This window comes from Pseudochaenichthys georgianus, unplaced genomic scaffold, assembly GCF_902827115.2.
Source record: "Pseudochaenichthys georgianus unplaced genomic scaffold, fPseGeo1.2 scaffold_2327_arrow_ctg1, whole genome shotgun sequence".
In the NCBI taxonomy this organism is placed as follows: Eukaryota; Metazoa; Chordata; class Actinopteri; order Perciformes; family Channichthyidae; genus Pseudochaenichthys; species Pseudochaenichthys georgianus.
Window position 1 is genome coordinate 1 of NW_027262928.1, and position 20591 is coordinate 20591.

The window sequence follows — 20591 nt, forward strand, 5'->3', positions numbered from 1 at the left end:
ATTTAGTGGAAACGGCTAAAAGCGATCCATTTTATTTCATGTGAGATTTTCAATAACTCATCTTTAAGACCCTTCCTTGTTTCCCCCCCCCCTGCGTCTGCCTGAAAGAAACCGGCAATATCAATAATAGCATTTTCTATCTGTGTTTTTGACTCATTAAGATGAACTATCAGTCGATTCTCCGATCGTGAACTATTCTCTAAATTGAGTGAGAATCAAAGGAACCTTTCCTGCTATAATCTCATACGTCTTCATCAAGAACGTTTCCCTTCTGTTTCATCGTAAAGTGAATGTCTTCACTTTGAGGAACTGTCATGGATCATTGTCACTATTTCCAGACCTTTCAGGCTTTCCTCTCCGTCTCTTTTAGTGCCAGGGATATAAAGGAGCTGAAGATCCTGGACTTCCGGAGAACCGCCTCTGAACCCGGCTCTGATCCGGGTTCTGCAGCAGAACCGAGCCTCGTCCCTGCAGAACGTCAGGGACAACCTCATCTTCATCATCAGGGGACAAACAGCACGGCTCCCATCACCATCCTACGCAGAGGTGGGTTACATCGCCCTATCAGGGAACAGAAGGACATCAGTCTGTAACACAAGTGGCATTGTTGAAGTACACATAACCGTTAGGCAGGCAGTGGTTTGGAAGTTTGGGTCACGTCCAGCGTCTAAAGTCATAATTTGAGCGATACGATTGGAAGTCGCTGAGATTTCTAAGCTTTTGTTGTTATTTAAAGTCAAGTTCAACAAATCTAAAAAACAACAACCTTAAATATTCAGTTTTCAATTCAAGGCTTTATTGTCTTGTGCCCATCACCATCCTGTACAGGGGCGGGCCGGGGCGGACCGGGACTACAAATCAGCCCGGGATCTCGGTATAACTTCGGTACCGCCGGCCCACCTCGGTACCGCAAAAATACCGCTATTAAATTGTTAACGGGGGGGGGCGGGGTGCTAGTGACTTATCCGACCGGCCCACATCGTCCGACCGGTCCATCGGGACGAATCCCGATGGACCGGTCGGACGATGTGGGCCGGTCGGATAAGTCACTAGCACCCCGTCCCCCAGTCCGCCCCTGGAGGTGGGTTTAATAACATGAGATGGACCTTTGTTAACCCCCGTGGGGAAATTCAGTAGTTCAACAGCAACAGGGTGACACTGCTTACGTTCGACCATTTAATGTAGGAAAGAACGGCAAACGAAGACAATATGTCCAGATGCCGATAACCGTTAAGTGCGATGGCGATGCTACTGATGGTCAAGGATATTCAGTATCGATGTGTGGTCATTTATACCCTCTCTTTCCATTCAAAACAACACGGAGCAGGTGAGTGCAGCCGGATAACACGAACACTAATACGCGCAAAACTCCAATAATGTGGCTGCTACGATCGGCTCCCGATGGCCGCCACATCCGTCTTTGTTTAGCCGATGGCCGTCAACGAGGTCTCTTATTCTCAATAATTGGACAAACATTGGAAACATCTCGTTAACAGCCGGTCCTATTAATTTAAGGAGGCATGATAGACCTGTTTGACATCTTTGGAGTGAAGGAAGGAAGGAAGGAAGGAAGGAAGGAAGGAAGGAAGGAAGGAAGGAAGGAAGGAAGGAAGGAAGGAAGGAAGGAAGGAAGGAAGGAAGGAAGGAAGGAAGGAAGGAAGGAAGGAAGGAAGGAAGGAAGGAAGGACGGAAGGAAGGAAGGAAGGAGTAGGAAACTAAAAAACATGTTCTTTTACAAATGTGCCCACAAATATCAAGACGTTTTGAGGAAGTTTTTTTTTATAGGTTAAGAAAGGCCAGTTTTAGATTTAGCTTATTCATCGTGAAGCTTCATTTTGAATCACAGAACTATTGTTGTCTTTATTTGGACGTATCGGATGACAGGAAATCCCCACAGAAGAGGTCAAACGGCTCTGATGAGGAACACAAAGTAGATATTGTTCATTGACGGAAGGAAATGTGACGCACCAAACTCCTTTTTTAAAATATTCCCAGAAAGTTGCCACAGAACAGACGGGCAGTGAAAAGTAACTCAACCTGGTTTTTATCTGTATGACTAAACGTTTAAGCTGAACATCAGCAGGAGAGGACTCTTTAAAGTAGAGACTATACATACTGATATACACCTGAACATCAGCAGGAGAGGACTCTTTAAAGTAGAGACTATACATACTGATATACACCTGAACATCAGCAGGAGAGGACTCTTTAAAGTAGAGACACTACATACTGATATACACCTGAACATCAGCAGGAGAGGACTCTTTAAAGTAGAGACACGACATACTGATATACACCTGAACATCAGCAGGAGAGGACTCTTTAAAGTAGAGACACTACATACTGATATACACCTGAACATCAGCAGGAGAGGACTCTTTAAAGTAGAGACACGACATACTGATATACACCTGAACATCAGCAGGAGAGAACTCTTTAAAGTAGAGACACTACATACTGATATACACCTGAACATCAGCAGGAGAGGACTCTTTAAAGTAGAGACACGACATACTGATATACACCTGAACATCAGCAGGAGAGGACTCTTTAAAGTAGAGACACTACATACTGATATACACCTGAACATCAGCAGGAGAGGACTCTTTAAAGTAGAGACACTACATACTGATATACACCTGAACATCAGCAGGAGAGGACTCTTTAAAGTAGAGACACTACATACTGATATACACCTGAACATCAGCAGGAGAGGACTCTTTAAAGTAGAGACACTACATACTGATATACACCTCAACATTTCTACATTGTGAAGCCCTAACACAGTTGTACTCCGTGGTAAATAGTGGAAGTCAGTAATAATACATTAAAACCTGAATACACCCCAAGCCCTTTTCCCAGATGTATAGAGGATTCAAAAGAAACGTGAAGCGGGGGTTTACGGGAAAAAGTTGCACACAATTTCCCCTTCACATACAGATGCTGTTTATGGGAACAGTTTTCATAAGGGCAGAGTCCTTTTCCAAAAAAAGCTCTTTTAATGAGACGCGTTTGGGTCTGATGGTTTTCTGAATCATTCACCAAAAAAACCCTTTCTAAAATTCCCATCCTCCTCTCCCAGAAAGATAAAAGGCAGATATTCAGAGAAGCATTTCTGGAATCTTGAATAAGTGTCGGCCAAAACGGACTTAATCTCTCTTTGGCCAAAACTGGAGTACAAATACTTTGTTACTGTACTTAAGTACATGTTTCTGGTATCAGTACTTTACTCCACTACTTATTTTTCTGACGACTTTTTACTTTGACTTCTACTTCTCACATGTTGAACTCAAATACCTGTACTTTCTACTTCTTACATGTTGAACACAAATACCTGTACTTTCTACTTCTTACATGTTGAACTCAAATACCTGTACTTTCTACTTCTCACATGTTGAACTCAAATACCTGTACTTTCTACTTCTCACATGTTGAACCCAAATACCTGTACTTTCTACTTCTTACATGTTGAACTCAAATACCTGTACTTTCTACTTCTTACATGTTGAACTCAAATACCTGTACTTTCTACTTCTTACATGTTGAACTCAAATACCTGTACTTTCTACTTCTTACATGTTGAACCCAAATACCTGTACTTTCTACTTCTTACATGTTGAACCCAAATACCTGTACTTTCTACTTCTTACATGTTGAACCCAAATACCTGTACTTTCTACTTCTTACATGTTGAACCCAAATACCTGTACTTTCTACTTCTTACATGTTGAACCCAAATACCTGTACTTTCTACTTCTTACATGTTGAACCCAAATACCTGTACTTTCTACTTCTTACATGTTGAACACAAATACCTGTACTTTCTACTTCTTACATGTTGAACTCAAATACCTGTACTTTCTACTTCTTACATGTTGAACTCAAATACCTGTACTTTCTACTTCTTACATGTTGAACCCAAATACCTGTACTTTCTACTTCTTACATGTTGAACCCAAATACCTGTACTTTCTACTTCTTACATGTTGAACTCAAATACCTGTACTTTCTACTTCTTACATGTTGAACCCAAATACCTGTACTTTCTACTTCTTACATGTTGAACACAAATACCTGTACTTTCTACTTCTCACATGTTGAACACAAATACCTGTACTTTCTACTTCTTACATGTTGAACCCAAATACCTGTACTTTCTACTTCTTACATGTTGAACTCAAATACCTGTACTTTCTACTTCTCACATGTTGAAGACAAATACCTGTACTTTCTACTTCTTACATGTTGAACCCAAATACCTGTACTTTCTACTTCTCACATGTTGAACCCAAATACCTGTACTTTCTACTTCTTACATGTTGAACTCAAATACCTGTACTTTCTACTTCTCACATGTTGAACTCAAATACCTGTACTTTCTACTTCTCACATGTTGAACTCAAATACCTGTACTTTCTACTTCTTACATGTTGAACACAAATACCTGTACTTTCTACTTCTCACATGTTGAACTCAAATACCTGTACTTTCTACTTCTCTCATGTTGAACACAAATACCTGTACTTTCTACTTCTCTCATGTTGAACACAAATACCTGTACTTTCTACTTCTTACATGTTGAACACAAATACCTGTACTTTCTACTTCTCACATGTTGAACTCAAATACCTGTACTTTCTACTTCTTACATGTTGAACACAAATACCTGTACTTTCTACTTCTCACATGTTGAACTCAAATACCTGTACTTTCTACTTCTCACATGTTGAACTCAAATACCTGTACTTTCTACTTCTCACATGTTGAACTCAAATACCTGTACTTTCTACTTCTCACATGTTGAACTCAAATACCTGTACTTTCTACTTCTCACATGTTGAACTCAAATACCTGTACTTTCTACTTCTTACATGTTGAACACAAATACCTGTACTTTCTACTTCTCACATGTTGAACTCAAATACCTGTACTTTCTACTTCTTACATGTTGAAGACAAATACCTGTACTTTCTACTTCTTACATGTTGAACTCAAATACCTGTACTTTCTACTTCTCACATGTTGAAGACAAATACCTGTACTTTCTACTTCTTACATGTTGAACCCAAATACCTGTACTTTCTACTTCTCACATGTTGAACCCAAATACCTGTACTTTCTACTTCTTACATGTTGAACTCAAATACCTGTACTTTCTACTTCTCACATGTTGAACCCAAATACCTGTACTTTCTACTTCTTACATGTTGAACCCAAATACCTGTACTTTCTACTTCTTAGATTTTAACCCAAATACAGTACAAAAGTACAGGTATTTGTGTACTCTTTAAAACAGCTGCTAGTTATGTGTATTTTTTACATAAGCACATTTCAAAGCCCATACTTCTTTACTTTTACTTGAGTAAAGAAGTTTAGTCAGTACTTCTACTTTCACCAGAGTATTTTTAAACACGTGTATGTGTACTTCTACTTGAGTAAAGGACGTGTACTCTTGCCCTCTCTGATTGCGTGTGAGAGAAACAGCCCAGGACACTTTGGCCCCCGTGCAAGTTGGGCATTAGCTCCCGAACACCAGCCTGAGAGCGAGAGATTAAAATAAAAACGTCAAAAGTAAACATTTCTCTCCACAATTGATATCGCTCGGAGCACTCTGGGACAAAATGGCTTCCTGTCGGGGGGGAGGTGTTTCCTGTGTGAGGGAAAGAGAGGACAGGAGGGCACGAAAAGCTTCGCATAACCTCCTCTTTAGGAGAGAGGGAGGGAGGGAATGTTTATTGATCTTAGTCACACACATATTGTAAAGAGGAACTTTGGTACAAGCCTTTAGCACGCTATGGGAATCTGGAGGGGGGGTTGCTCCCATTTCACTTTGGATAAGAGCCGTCAGAGGGGGGAGAAGTACTCAGATATTATACTGGAGTAAAGGTAGAAGTACTCAGATCTTGTACTTCAGTACAAGTAGAAGTACTCAGATATTATACTTGAGTAAAAGTAGAAGTACTCAGATCTTATACTTGAGTAAAAGTAGAAGTACTGAGATCTTGTTGAGTAAAAGTAGAAGTACTCAGATCTTGTACTTGAGTAAAAGTAGAAGTACTCAGATCTTGTACTTCAGTAAAAGTAGACGTACTCAGATCTTATACTTGAGTAAAAGTAGAAGTACTCAGATCTTGTACTTCAGTAAAAGTAGAAGTACTCAGATATTATACTGGAGTAAAGGTAGAAGTACTCAGATCTTGTACTTCAGTAAAAGTAGAAGTACTCAGATATTATACTTGAGTAAAAGTAGAAGTACTCAGATCTTATACTTGAGTAAAAGTAGAAGTACTCAGATCTTATACTGGAGTAAAGGTAGAAGTACTCAGATCTTGTACTTCAGTAAAAGTAGAAGTACTCAGATATTATACTTGAGTAAAAGTAGAAGTACTCAGATCTTATACTTGAGTAAAAGTAGAAGTACTGAGATCTTGTTGAGTAAAAGTAGAAGTACTCAGATCTTGTACTTGAGTAAAAGTAGAAGTACTCAGATCTTGTACTTCAGTAAAAGTAGACGTACTCAGATCTTATACTTGAGTAAAAGTAGAAGTACTGAGATCTTGTTGAGTAAAAGTAGAAGTACTCAGGTCTTGAGTAAAAGTAGAAGTAATCAGATATTGTACTTGAGTAACAGTAGAAGTACTCAGATATTGTACTTGAGTAAAAGTAGAAGTAATCAGATATTGTACTTGAGTAACAGTAGAAGTACTCAGATATTGTACTTGAGTAGAAGTAGAAGTACCAGAGTGTAGGAATACTCCGTTACAGTAAAATTCCTGCATTCAAAATGTTCCTCAAGTAAAAGTAGAAAGTATTCTCATCAAAATATAGTGAAAGACAGTGAAAGTAGTCGTTGTGCAGATTGGTCCATTTCAGAATAATATATATGTTTTGATTATAATTATCTGTTTGAGTAATTAAAGCTGCCACATTAATGTAGAAACACATGACTTCACTCTGAAACTATAAAGTACCATTGAATGGAAATATTAAATAAAAAAGTTCTTAAAATGTTACGTAATTACAATATTTGAGAAAATTGAATATGAACATATTTTTGTCGATTTCAATTGAGAATAAATTGTCTTCCTTTTGTGCGAGACTTCCTCTTGCATGCAGAGGAAGGGCAGAGGTCATTTTTACAACCAGGATGTAGAATATTACCCATTCTGCTGACCTCTGACCTCTCCATTGTTCTCTGATAACGAGGGTGAAAGTGAAGCGGCTTCAACAGAAAGCACTTCCTGCTGACTGCATGTTGACGAGGGGAAGCGCTGCTTTTAGCCTTTATCTGAAGGTGGAGTAACATTCAGATTTTTACCGCCTGAGACGAGGCAGAAGTGCATCTCCGTGTCAACATGTGACTGCCCTGACTACGTATCATAGCGTGTAGTTGTTTAGATTGTTTGAGACGTATAGAAAGAGGGTTTATTTATTTAAATGACAGCTTTAAACATTTGAAAATGGTTTAAAATAATATGTATGTCTCAAATGTAGGGTTTAGGAATTGTTAAAATTGCTTAAAGAGGGGCTATACCGCTCATTTTCAGGTGTATGCAGCGTCTCTACTTTAAAGAGTCCTCTCCTGCTGATGTTCAGGTGTATATCAGTATGCAGTGTCTCTACTTTAAAGAGTCCTCTCCTGCTGATGTTCAGGTGTATATCAGTAGTAGTGTCTCTACTTTAAAGAGTCCTCTCCTGCTGATGTTCAGGTGTATATCAGTATGTAGTGTCTCTACTTTAAAGAGTCCTCTCCTGCTGATGTTCAGGTGTATATCAGTAGGCAGTGTCTCTACTTTAAAGAGTCCTCTCCTGCTGATGTTCAGGTGTATATCAGTATGTAGTGTCTCTACTTTAAAGAGTCCTCTCCTGCTGATGTTCAGGTGTATATCAGTATGTAGTGTCTCTACTTTAAAGAGTCCTCTCCGGCTGATGTTCAGGTGTATATCAGTATGTAGTGTCTCTACTTTAAAGAGTCCTCTCCTGCTGATGTTCAGGTGTATATCAGTATGTAGTGTCTCTACTTTAAAGAGTCCTCTCCGGCTGATGTTCAGGTGTATATCAGTATGTAGTGTCTCTACTTTAAAGAGTCCTCTCCTGCTGATGTTCAGGTGTATATCAGTATGTAGTGTCTCTACTTTAAAGAGTCCTCTCCGGCTGATGTTCAGGTGTATATCAGTATGTAGTGTCTCTACTTTAAAGAGTCCTCTCCTGCTGATGTTCAGGTGTATATCAGTATGTAGTGTCTCTACTTTAAAGAGTCCTCTCCTGCTGATGTTCAGGTGTATATCAGTATGTAGTGTCTCTACTTTAAAGAGTCCTCTCCTGCTGATGTTCAGGTGTATATCAGTATGTAGTGTCTCTACTTTAAAGAGTCCTCTCCTGCTGATGTTCAGGTGTATATCAGTATGTAGCGTCTCTACTTTAAAGAGTCCTCTCCTGCTGATGTTCAGGTGTATATCAGTATGTAGCGTCTCTACTTTAAAGAGTCCTCTCTGGCTTCTGACCGCGTTCACCCCCCTGTGGACCGTAGATGTTTCATACTGTGTTTATCTTTACAACCAGACCGCGTCCACTGATCCAACATTCCTCAAATAGCTGATCAACGGTCAGAAATCAGAAATCATTAACTGGCAGAATGCTCCCGATGAGTGAAGTTAACAAAAACAGCTTCTGCAAACGAACGGACACCGTTTTAAATAAAATGCAATGAACTATTGCATTACGAAAATAGTCAATGACTGCATTCGAGTCAATGTACTTAATCTGCTATTAGGACCATAGCTGCTGGAATAAGTGTAATCTTGCACTTCGATAAGGTGAGAGAAACCTTGATTTAGGAAACTCTAGCAGTGAATGTGTTTGAACACGATAATAATGATCTTTATTTGTATAGGACCGTTCATACATGAGAGTAACGGTACGTCCACACGGCAGCTTCAGACGAATCTTCCACCGCTTCCAACGCTTCTCTGCCCGTTGACTTTGAATGGGGATGACGTCACTTTGCCTCGCTTTTCGCCGAACTGCATTGTGGGGGAGCGAAGCGAAGATGTCCAGGATGTCCAGGATTCCAAAGTTGAGCAAAGTTCAACTTTTGAAGCTGAGCTGGAAGCGCCAGCCAATCAAACACGTTTATGCAAATCTGACCGTAGAAGCGCTAGCCAATCAAACCGCGTGTAAGCAGGGAGAACCAGACCGCAGTTCATTTCCTCATATTCCAAACGAGAAGTTACGGGAGCAAATCACCCGGTTCTTTACGACCAGAACTATTACCGGGATACAAACCGGAGGAACCAGCATGGAGGGAGGTGGCAGAGGCAGTGGGGGAAACTGGTAGGTTTTCGCCTGTTTGGGGAGTTTTTATATATATATATATTGCTCGCAAAAAATCCCCAAGCTGTCAGACACGCCCAGCTCCAAGATGTTCAAGATTTTTTAAAAGCTGCTGTGTGGACGTACCGTAACGCCTACGCCACGTCTGGGTGAAAATTACGGCCCCGCCCACTTTTGAGGGAACACAACGCCGTCATCTGAACGGCGGTCGATGCAAATTCTGAAGTTTTTGCCAATCCGATCAGAAATGTAAGAAAACCGTGGATTTGTGGATCTCCAAAGCGCCGGTCACGATGGCCTGACAGGCAAACATTACATTCACTCATTGAAATCGACCATCGGGCTCGATATATGGTTACGTTAAAGTCAGTAGGCGAGGCTGTCATTTCTCCGGCTGTTACTTTCCGCCTCGCTCATGAGAGTAATAGTTTCATCACGCCAACAAGCTGCCGTGTCGTTAATTGCACCTCGAACATTAAAACAAATCCAGAGTTCAGTGTTTCTGGACTTCCTCTCAGAAGAAAGGGCGGGGCCGTAAAGTGACGTAGATACTCTCATCTATGGACATTGATCGCCTACCGCTATATTTAACCGTATATCGAGCCCGATCGTCCATTTCCAAAGATTGAATGTACTGTTTGCCTGTCTGGCCATCGTAACCGGCTCTTTGAAGATCAGAAAATCCACGGTTTTCTTACATTTCTGATCGGATTGGCAGAAAGTTCAGAATTTGAATTGACCGCCGTTCAAATGACGGCTTTCTTTTCCCCCAAAAAGTGGGCGGAGCCGTCACTTTTGCCCGGAAGTGACGCATGTGTTGCTCTCATGCATACAATAAGTGCAGTTCAAGGTGCTTCACATAGACATATCACACAGAATACAGTTACCAGTAAAAGACTTAAAAACAAATGGCATAGTAATATATAAAATACGTTTAGATTAAAGGTACAATTATGAAATTATTGATGCGTTTCATTTCCAAGCGCTTTTCCAGGCGCTTTACAGTGTTGATAAGACGAGATATAATACAATAAAAACATATTAAAACGGCAATATAATTCACAGATTAAAGTCTGAAGAGGTGTGTTTTGAAGGGGGGGGGGGGGGGGGGGTCGGTGCAATACAAGGATACTGTAGATGTTCCCATACAGAACTCGGTGTTAAAATGTGTTGGTCTTTTGTTTATAATTTGACATACAATCTCGAGTCCTATACGTCCGATAAAAAGTTCTCGAGACCAAGAACTTTAAAAGCGGTCTCGAGGACTACAACACTATTATTGTGTATCAATAATGCGTTGGATAAGTTAGGTGTGTAGTACGTTTATATTTTACTTTGTAGTTTGATAGATATCACGATCGACAACAAAGTACGCCCGGTTTCCGAGTTTTCATATAACTTGGCTGGTTTTATCTGTATTTTCTTGGCCTTTTTATGGCGATGTATTTTGATCGTCTTTCTTCAGTTCATTTCGTTCTTAGCATTCACATCATGGGCTTTCTTCTCATTAATACCGTAACTCCTGTTGTGTGGAAGAAAGCGGGTCGCTTAGTTGGATTATTGGGACCACATGTTTGTAAAAGTTACCATATGGTTTGGCATTTCATTAAAATAAGACTTTTTCCATGCATTTTTAAATCTTAACTTAGATTTTTGATCTAATCTACTTTTTAAATCAGTCAAAATCAACTTTATTGTCAATCTCAAAATATGTTTGTACACACAGAAATATGGAAATACTGTTTCCCAGAGTCCAGAGGTATAGAAAAAACATTAAAATACAAGAACAGTTAATAATTACAACATAACCGCGATGGGATTTTACCTTAAAGTCACGACATCCCTTAAAAGCAGTAATAAATCTTCCCTAATTGGGTTTAAAACGTGTATATTTAACGGTATAATGACCCTATAGCGCTGACTTGCGTTAGAGATAGTGCTGGCTGCTGCTCCGGATTGATTTATGTGGGTAAATTAGTCGAAGAAGCGAATCAGTCAACTCCCTGCTTTCTCTTCATTAATCTGTTTGACTTGGAGCGCTGCCCGCTGCTTTCAGAAGCTTTGATTCGTAGCATGACAAAACACTTCCTTGTAAATAAAGACACTGTTGGCTCGAGTTCATGAGGAGCTTTTATTTCCGTTCACACACTAACCACCCCCCCCCCCACAACCGGTCCGACCGGTCGGTTTCTGCTGCTCAGAATGATAACAATTAGTAAATCACTTATGAAGACTTAGCAGAACACTCGTTTGGAGCGGATTCAACTCATCATTAAGTTATATTCAATTCAGATGTATTTAGATATATCACAGACATATTGCCTCGGAGGGCAAATCAACACACATGCATGATAATAACAACTATATGAGAATATAGTACAATGACGAGATACATGTGAAAATACCAATGAATGTGTAAAACACACAAATACACTTGGAATACAATAATTACAATTCCATAAAATGTTTATTATGACTTAAAGGTGGGGTAGGTACGTTTCAGAAACCGGCTCGAGATACACTTTTTGTTATATTCCATGGAATGCTCTAAACATCCCGATAGCAATGAATATCTGAAGTGCTTTGACAACAAATCCATAAAAGAAATTCATCTGTGGAAGCCGTGGTTCTGTAAAAAGTCCAACGTATGGCCTACCTGCCTGTCAGCCTTCCATCGGGGCACACACTGACCTCGTGCCCTCATTGGTCATGTGCGCGTTCGTGTGTGTTGGAGGAGGGGCTCTGTGAGGAAGTGGCAGATTTTCTCCGGTTGTGTATTTTCAAATTCTAGCCACTCGAGCCGGCTTCTCAAACTTACCGACCCCACCTTTAACATCTGAAGGAAACTCCAGTGTGTTTTTTTAGTGGTGGTTTTGAGGCTGTTTGAGATGAGAACAAGTATTAATTGATCGATCCCAAGTTGGATATCAGTCAGCAGCAGCAGGTTAACGGCACATTGCACCTTATATATATATTAAATATATATATTAAATATATATCTACAGTAGAAAGCACTGGTGGAAGAAGTACCTATTTTAAAAGTAGAATGTAAACGTCCTGATTTCCAAATCCTACGTGAGTAAAAGTACAGAAGTATTACAAGATGGATGTATAAGAAGTAAAAGTACTCGTTGTGGATGTTTCGCAGTGTTATATTTTTACAACACATTATATTTTGATCACGTATAAATACATGGAAGAGCATTGCAATGTTTGTCAGTGTGGATCCATTCTAGTTAACTTTCGAGTGTTAAATCAATTAAATGCAGTAAAAAGTGCAATCTATGCCTCTTTAGTGTTAGTAGCAGTTTAGTGGAATACTCAAGGAAAATACTTGGTTTTGAAAGAGAAGTATACTCTGTTGCAAGTAAAAGCCCTGCATTCAAAATGTTACTCAAGTAGAAGTACTCAGGTCTTGTACTTGAGTAAAAGTAGAAGTACTCTGGTCTTGTTCTTGAGTAAAAGTAGAAGTACTCTGGTCTTGTTCTTGAGTAAAAGTAGAAGTACTCAGATCTTGGACTTGAGTAAAAGTAGAAGTACTAGGGTCTTGTACTTGAGTAGAAGTAGAAGTACTCAGATCTTGTAATTGAGTACAAGTAGAAGTACTCTGGTCTTGTTCTTGAGTAAAAGTAGAAGTACTCAGATCTTGGACTTGAGTAAAAGTAGAAGTACTCAGGTCTTGTACTTGAGTAAAAGTAGAAGTACTCTGGTCTTGTTCTTGAGTAAAAGTAGAAGTACTCTGGTCTTGTTCTTGAGTAAAAGTAGAAGTACTCAGATCTTGGACTTGAGTAAAAGTAGAAGTACTAGGGTCTTGTACTTGAGTAGAAGTAGAAGTACTCAGATCTTGTAATTGAGTAAAAGTAGAAGTACTCAGATCTTCTACTTGAGTAAAAGTAGAAGTACTCGGGTCTTGTACTTGAGTAAAAGTAGAAGTACTCAGATCTTGTACTTGAGTAAAAGTAGAAGTACTCGGGTCTTGTACTTGAGTAGAAGTAGAAGTACTCAGATCTTGTACTTGAGTAAAAGTAGAAGTACTCGGGTCTTGGACTTGAGTAAAAGTAGAAGTACTCGGATCTTGTACTTGAGTAAAAGTAGAAGTACTCGGGTCTTGTACTTGAGTAGAAGTACTCAGATATTGTACTTGAGTAAAGGTTGAAGTACTCAGATATTGTACTTGAGTAAAAGTAGAAGTACTCGGATCTTGTTCTTGAGTAAAAGTAGAAGTACTCGGGTCTTGTACTTGAGTAGAAGTACTCAGATATTGTACTTGAGTAAAAGTAGAAGTACGCAGATATTGTACTTGAGTAAAATTAGAAGTACTCAGATCTTGTTCTTGAGTAAAAGTAGAAGTACTCAGATCTTGTTCTTGAGTAAAAGTTGAAGTACTCGGATCTTGTACTTGAGTAGAAGTACTCAGATATTGTACTTGAGTAAAAGTAGAAGTACTCAGGTCTTGTTCTTGAGTAAAAGTAGAAGTACTCAGATCTTGTTCTTGAGTAAAAGTAGAAGTACTCAGATCTTGTTCTTGAGTAAAAGTAGAAGTACTCAGATCTTGTTCTTGAGTAAAAGTAGAAGTACTCAGATCTTGTTCTTGAGTAAAAGTAGAAGTACTCAGATCTTGTTCGTGAGTAAAAGTACACGGTAGCCTAACAAAGGAAAGTAAAGTACAAGTACCTCAAACATTTATTTAAGTACAGTTCTTGAGTACATTTTAAGTTGTTTATCTTAATGTGTGCATGTGTATACATGTGTCGGTTGTTTGAGTATATATAGGATATATATATTTGTATATATCTTTGTATTCGGGAAGGTGGGAAACGGTATTTGGATCTCTCGGTCTCTACACACAAACTGAAAGACTGACAATAAAGTTGACTTTGTCTCCTTCCCGCTTCCTCCATTCGGAATCAATAAAGCGATCGGTTGTCTGCTCAGAAGGAGGCTGCTGTGACTCCTCGTGTCCTCCCAGAGCTAGCGTGAGATCTGAGCGTAGCGTGAGACGGAGCTCTGCGTCTCAGAGCGTGAGAACTCGGCCAAAGCTGAACGCCAGGTTTTTCCAGTTTTTTTTTTTTTGTTCTCTGTTCCTTTTTTTTGTTCGTGCACACATGTATGTACACTTTATCGAGGGACGCTCAGACGGCCATTGAATGTGTTGTGTATGCAGCGCTTGGTTCTCATGGGGCGACCTCACCGAGGGTACGGAAGCTGCACACTTACACAAGAGGAAGCGTATCGAGGCAGGGTTTAAGAGCTCAGGAACACACTGTACATATTACACAGAAGATACACATTAAGAACAGCAGGGACATGTACTGTCGTGTGTTCTGCTGCATTACTTTCAAAGCAATGTTTTCTGAGGTGATGAGACGTTTTGGATTCAAAATGCTACCCCAAACAAAGAGTCGATAACACGTTGTCCTGGAAACCCATCCCGAGGTTGATGCTCTGGATGATGAACGGCTGACGTCTGAACTGTTGATTAGATTACGATTCTGATGTTGGGATATCTCCCCACTAATTACATTCAGAACTTCATAACCTTCTACTTTCCCAGGTTCAGGTTATTGCCAAGGACCCAGGAAGTGCGCCAGACTCTGTGCCAATATTCGTAGTGTCCAAACGGCGGTACTGCAACTCCCGTCACCCGGCCCAAAACAGCTTTTCCCCATCGACTAACATCGGGAAAGAGACGTCTGTAAATCAGCGGATGCTTTTTCTTTAACTGAATAAACTACCCCGTATGAACTGTCATAGCCCTTATTAGAATCATTCGGTAAAATGCACTAAAAGCCGAATCCAGATTTAATTTCTCTCTCCATTCATTCTAGTGGACCGAGAGTGGGGGGGCGGGGCTTAAGGGGAGCATGCTCTGTGAGCGCACATACAGGTTCTTCTGCTCTGACAGCTAGGCATGCTGGGTAATCTGACGTTTCGCTCTCTCAAAAGTTGGCCCATTTTGTCCTCATGCGCCAACGAGCAGCTCTCATAGGAAAGAACGAGACTCCGCCTCCCACGCTGTCTCCAGTTCTTAACATGGTTATTGCCTGGGAACTAGTGTTAATTTCGTCAGCTATTTTTTTATTTAGTTTTAGTCTTAGTCCTTTGTTACATTTCCTTTTTAGTTTTAGTCATATTTCGTCACCTTCATCCTGCTTTTATTCAGTCAAGTTTTAGTCGACTAAAAGTCTGAGCATTTTAGTCTACTTTTTGTCAATGAAAACTGTTGAGTCTTTTTTAGTCATCAGATTTTATAGAACATGTCAGTCAAACTAGCCAAAACCAATAATTTGTCATTTTAGTATAAATAAATAAATAAGATTATCTTGTCCTTAATGATGAAGCACAGGTTGAATGATTGAGAAGCTTCTCCCAAGCAGTGGTGGCTTTAGACTTTTTCGCTGTCAGTCATTTTGACGGGATCGTAACATTTCCGTCATAATCCATTATTACCCGTGGAGTGCACGATGTATCACTCACTCGCGCTGACGGGGGGTATTCGGTTAACGCGAGTGCGACCACTGCTCCCAAGCCCTGTTGGTGCCATTTCATTTTCTGTTGAATAAGGCTAGTTAGACCACGAGTTAGACCACGAGTTAGAATACGAGTTAGACCACGAGTCAGACCACGAGTTAGACCACGAGTTAGACCACGAGTTAGACCACGAGTTAGACCACGAGTTAGACCACGAGTTAGACCACGAGTTAGACCACGAGTTAGACCACGAGTTAGACCACGAGTTAGACCACGAGTTAGACCACGAGTTAGACCACGAGTTAGACCACGAGTTAGACCACGAGTTAGACCACGAGTTAGACCACGAGTTAGACCACGAGTTAGACCACGAGTTAGACCACGAGTTAGACCACGAGTTAGACCACGAGTTAGACCACGAGTTAGACCACGAGTTAGACCACGAGTTAGACCACGAGTTAGACCACGAGTTAGACCACGAGTTAGACCACGAGTTAGACCACGAGTTAGACCACGAGTTAGACCACGAGTTAGACCACGAGTTAGACCACGAGTTAGACCACGAGTTAGACCACGAGTTAGACCACGAGTTAGACCACGAGTCAGACCACGAGTTAGACCACGAGTTAGACCACGAGTTAGACCACGAGTTAGACCACGAGTTAGACCACGAGTTAGACCACGAGTTAGACCACGAGTTAGACCACGAGTTAGACCACGAGTTAGACCACGAGTCAGACCACGAGTCAGACCACGAGTTAGACCACGAGTCAGACCACGAGTCAGACCACGAGTTAGACCACGAGTCAGACCACGAGTCAGACCACGAGTTAGACCACGAGTCAGACCACGAGTCAGACCACGAGTCAGACCACGAGTTAGACCACGAGTCAGACCACGAGTCAGACCACGAGTTAGACCACGAGTCAGACCACGAGTCAGACCACGAGTCAGACCACGAGTCAGACCACGAGTTAGACCACGAGTTAGACCACGAGTCAGACCACGAGTCAGACCACGAGTTAGACCACGAGTTAGACCACGAGTCAGACCACGAGTCAGACCACGAGTCAGACCACGAGTCAGACCACGAGCTAGACCACGAGTTAGACCACGAGTCAGACCACGAGTCAGACCACGAGTTAGACCACGAGTCAGACCACGAGTCAGACCACGAGTCAGACCACGAGTTAGACCACGAGTCAGACCACGAGTTAGACCACGAGTTAGACCACGAGTCAGACCACGAGTCAGACCACGAGTTAGACCACGAGTCAGACGTACCGCCGCACGCAGCACACAAACAGCTGCTGCTCTGCCGCAGCACCGGAAATGGAACTGCAGGGAGAAAAACTGACTTTCAGAGATTTAACGTTATCTTTGATAATATTTCGTCTCGTCACTTTTCGTCAACGATATTGCATGATGATTTCGTTACAGTTATAGTTTACTGCCGTCGGTGCCGTCTCGTCATCGTCTCGTATTTCGTCATAGTTTTAGTCAACGAAATTAACACTACTGGGAAGGACTTTCCTCAGTTATTTTGGCCTACTGTCATAGGTGTCGTTCATACTGGGGACACTGGGGACACTGGGGACATGTCTCCAGCACTTGTATGTCTGGAAACCCAAGACACGTTTAATTTAAATGGAGAGTGAAGCAATGGATGCTCCCGCTTTGTAGTATCGTACGTTTCTGTAAAGTGACGGTCTCTGTGCCTCTCCAGGTCAGTCGAGCGTCAGAGGGGCGACTCCGGCGTCTCAGAGGAAGAACACGGTGAGGAATGGAGGGCCGAGGACGAGAGACGACGAGTGTTTCGGAGGAGGGACGGACGACAACATGGACTCTGACTTCGACTTCGAGGGGAACCTGGCTCTGTTCGACAAAGCCGCCGTGTTCTCAAAGATCTCCTCTCTCGGCGCAGAGGGAGAGAAACCGAGGTATCGCCACGACCAGAACATCCTGGAGGTCAAACCCATCGTCTACAGGCAGATAACGGTTCCTCAGCATCAGCACGGGGGAAAGGAGTACTGCACCGGTGAGAGACACACACACACACACACACACACACACACACACACACACACACACACACACACACACACACACACAGCACGTAGTCTCTAGATTTAGAAAGACGTCCTCACTTCGATGTCCCCTTCTCATCTATTGAAGCACTCGACGCTTCAGTCCATATTTATTGGCATTTATCCTCGACTGCATCTGATGTGAGGAAAGAAACCCACAGGATCAAGTGTTCTTCAGAGCCACTTCCACAACCCGACTTCTACCGTTTCTGGGGACGTTTTATCAGTGAGCACGACACGCTGTTGCTTTTGGGAGGAGTCGTGTTCTTCCACAGAGTTTAATCTTCGACCAGGAGCACCATCTGAAGCACTGTGACCGCTCCTACTGGGAGGGTCTGACTTATCATGACCTTTGAACCCACACAGACAATGACTCGTCCTTGTTCACACTTCAGCGTGTTGCATAACTGGTTAATGAAGACATCATGTAAGGCAGGGGTGTCCAAACGTTCGTCCCGGAGGGCCAGATACAGAAAAGGGCCGAGCCACTCACGAGAGATGAAAATGTCGTACGAAAAAAACAGCTCGCAGCCCTCCATAGGGTTTGATTTATTTAGATGCTGCTCATTCCTCAAAACAGAATATTATAATATTATATAGCGCCTTTCAAGGGACCCAAGGTCGCCGTACATGGTGGACAAACAAAACGGACAATCAAAGGGAAAATAAAAAATAAAGGAAGCCGCGGGACCAAGAAAGGGCTCGGGCCCGGAGGCCGGGTGAACAGGTGTGTTTTAGTGATGCTTTGAAGACGTCCAGGAGGCAGCATTACGCATCAAAGCAGGAAGTGCTTCCAGAGGGTGGGGGCCGCAGCACTGAACGCCCTGTCGCCAACAGCTCGGAGGCGAGAGCGGGGGATGGAGAGCAGGCTGAGGACCGCAGACTCGGAGAAGGGGTGTCGGGATGGAGGAGGTCCGATGGGTGCTGGGGGGCGAGGGTATGGAGGCGCTTGTCCGGGACTCGACCGGCAGCCAGATTCATAAAGGGAACATGAAGGGTCTATTTCCAGCTTGTAGTTAAATCAGTTATTTGGCCTTTTCTCATCAACAAAGATTTGTTAGAAAATGTTCCCAACTTTAATCGACTGAATTTATTTGAAAAGTGGGCTTATAAACACATGAATACTTCTGTGTAATATATTTGTACATATATATATTTGAGAAGTACAATATAAGACGAGCAGTAGTTTCATTTGTGGGCCGTATTCCATTATACTTTTTTGAATTTGCTGAGGGCCGATTCAAAATGGTCCGCATTTGGCCCCCGGGCCGTAGTTTGGACACCCCTGATATGAGTGAAGGGCATGCTAACACTGACTGATTGTGGATCAGCTCAACACGTCTTCCCCCTCCTGATCAATGATAGAAGAACCTGAAAGCGTGTCAGACTGATCGTGGATCAGCGCAACACGTCTTCCCCCTCCTGATCAATGATAGAAGAACCTGAAAGCGTGTCAGACTGATCGTGGATCAGCTCAACACGTCTTCCCTCTCCTGATCAATGATAGGAGAACAACCTGAAAGCGTGTCTGACTGATCGTGGATCAGCGCAACACGTCTTCCCTCTCCTGATCAATGATAGGAGAACAACCTGAAAGCGTGTCAGACTGATCGTGGATCAGCTCAACGCGTCTTCCCTCTCCTGATCAATGATAGGAGAACAACCTGAAAGCGTGTCAGACTGATCGTGGATCAGCGCAACACGTCTTCCCCCTCCTGATCAATGATAGAAGAACAACCTGAAAGCGTGTCTGACTGATTCGTGGATCAGCTCAACACGTCTTCCCTCTCCTGATCAATGATAGGAGAACAACCTGAAAGCGTGTCAGACTGATCGTGGATCAGCTCAACACGTCTTCCCCCTCCTGATCAATGATAGGAGAAGAACCTGAAAGCGTGTCTGACTGATCGTGGATCAGCGCAACACGTCTTCCCCCCTGCTAGTTTCCCAGGGCTGAAACCATAATCCCGTCCTCTGCTCTCTGTAATTATCTTGCCGCCGTGCACCTTACGTAAACAGCTCCTCTGAAACAGGAACACACCACAGAGCGCTGACCTGGAGTCTGCCAGTAAACACAGTTCAACGTGAGAAAGCAAAGGGCCCGCCTCCATGCGAGAGGCACTGGAACAATGCTCCTGTGGCTGTTGTTGATGTAAAGGTTGCAGTCTGTGTGTGTTGTTCTCTTTCCTTCCTGTGCTGTGATTGGCTGTGCAGCAACACAAACTGTTACCACGACAACAGTCAGCTGGTTCTGCAGGTTTATTGTTTTGATGCCGTATCGCAGCAGATGATCTGTTGTAATCTGCTCTGGAGACGGCAGTGTGTGAGGGGAAGACCTGGCGGGTTCCAGCTGCAGACTGTCCGCTATGTGAGGGGGACGGGACGGGAGGGGACGGGAGGTGAGGGGGACGCGAGGTGAGGGGGACGGGAGGTGACGGGAGGGGAGGTGGACGCGAGGTGAGGGGACGTGAGGGGGACGGGAGGTGAGGGGACGTGAGGTGACGGGAGGGGAGGTGAGGGGGACGGGAGGTGAGGGGACGTGAGGGGGACGGGAGGTGAGGGGGACGCACTCCGACGTGACGCTCAACGAGGCCCGACGGGTGCTCGGATCGATGCGGGAAGAGAAAGGCAGTCGAACGGTTCACTTTCAGAGGAGAGGAGGAGTTGGACTCGATAAATAGCTTTTCTAAGAAATTAGTA

At 42.6% G+C, this 20591-nt stretch overlaps 1 protein-coding gene across 1 annotated transcript; it reads left to right on the forward strand.

The window, feature by feature from the left end:
- Positions 1-29: 29 nt before the first annotated feature.
- LOC117442028 (enhancer of mRNA-decapping protein 3-like) lies at positions 30-17842 on the forward strand (the record flags this gene model as incomplete). Its single annotated transcript, XM_034078022.2, has 2 exons — positions 30-546; positions 17531-17842. Coding segments are annotated over exons 1-2 (544 nt in total), but the record flags the coding sequence as incomplete, so codon positions are not given.
- Between the last annotated feature and the right edge of the window lie 2749 nt (positions 17843-20591).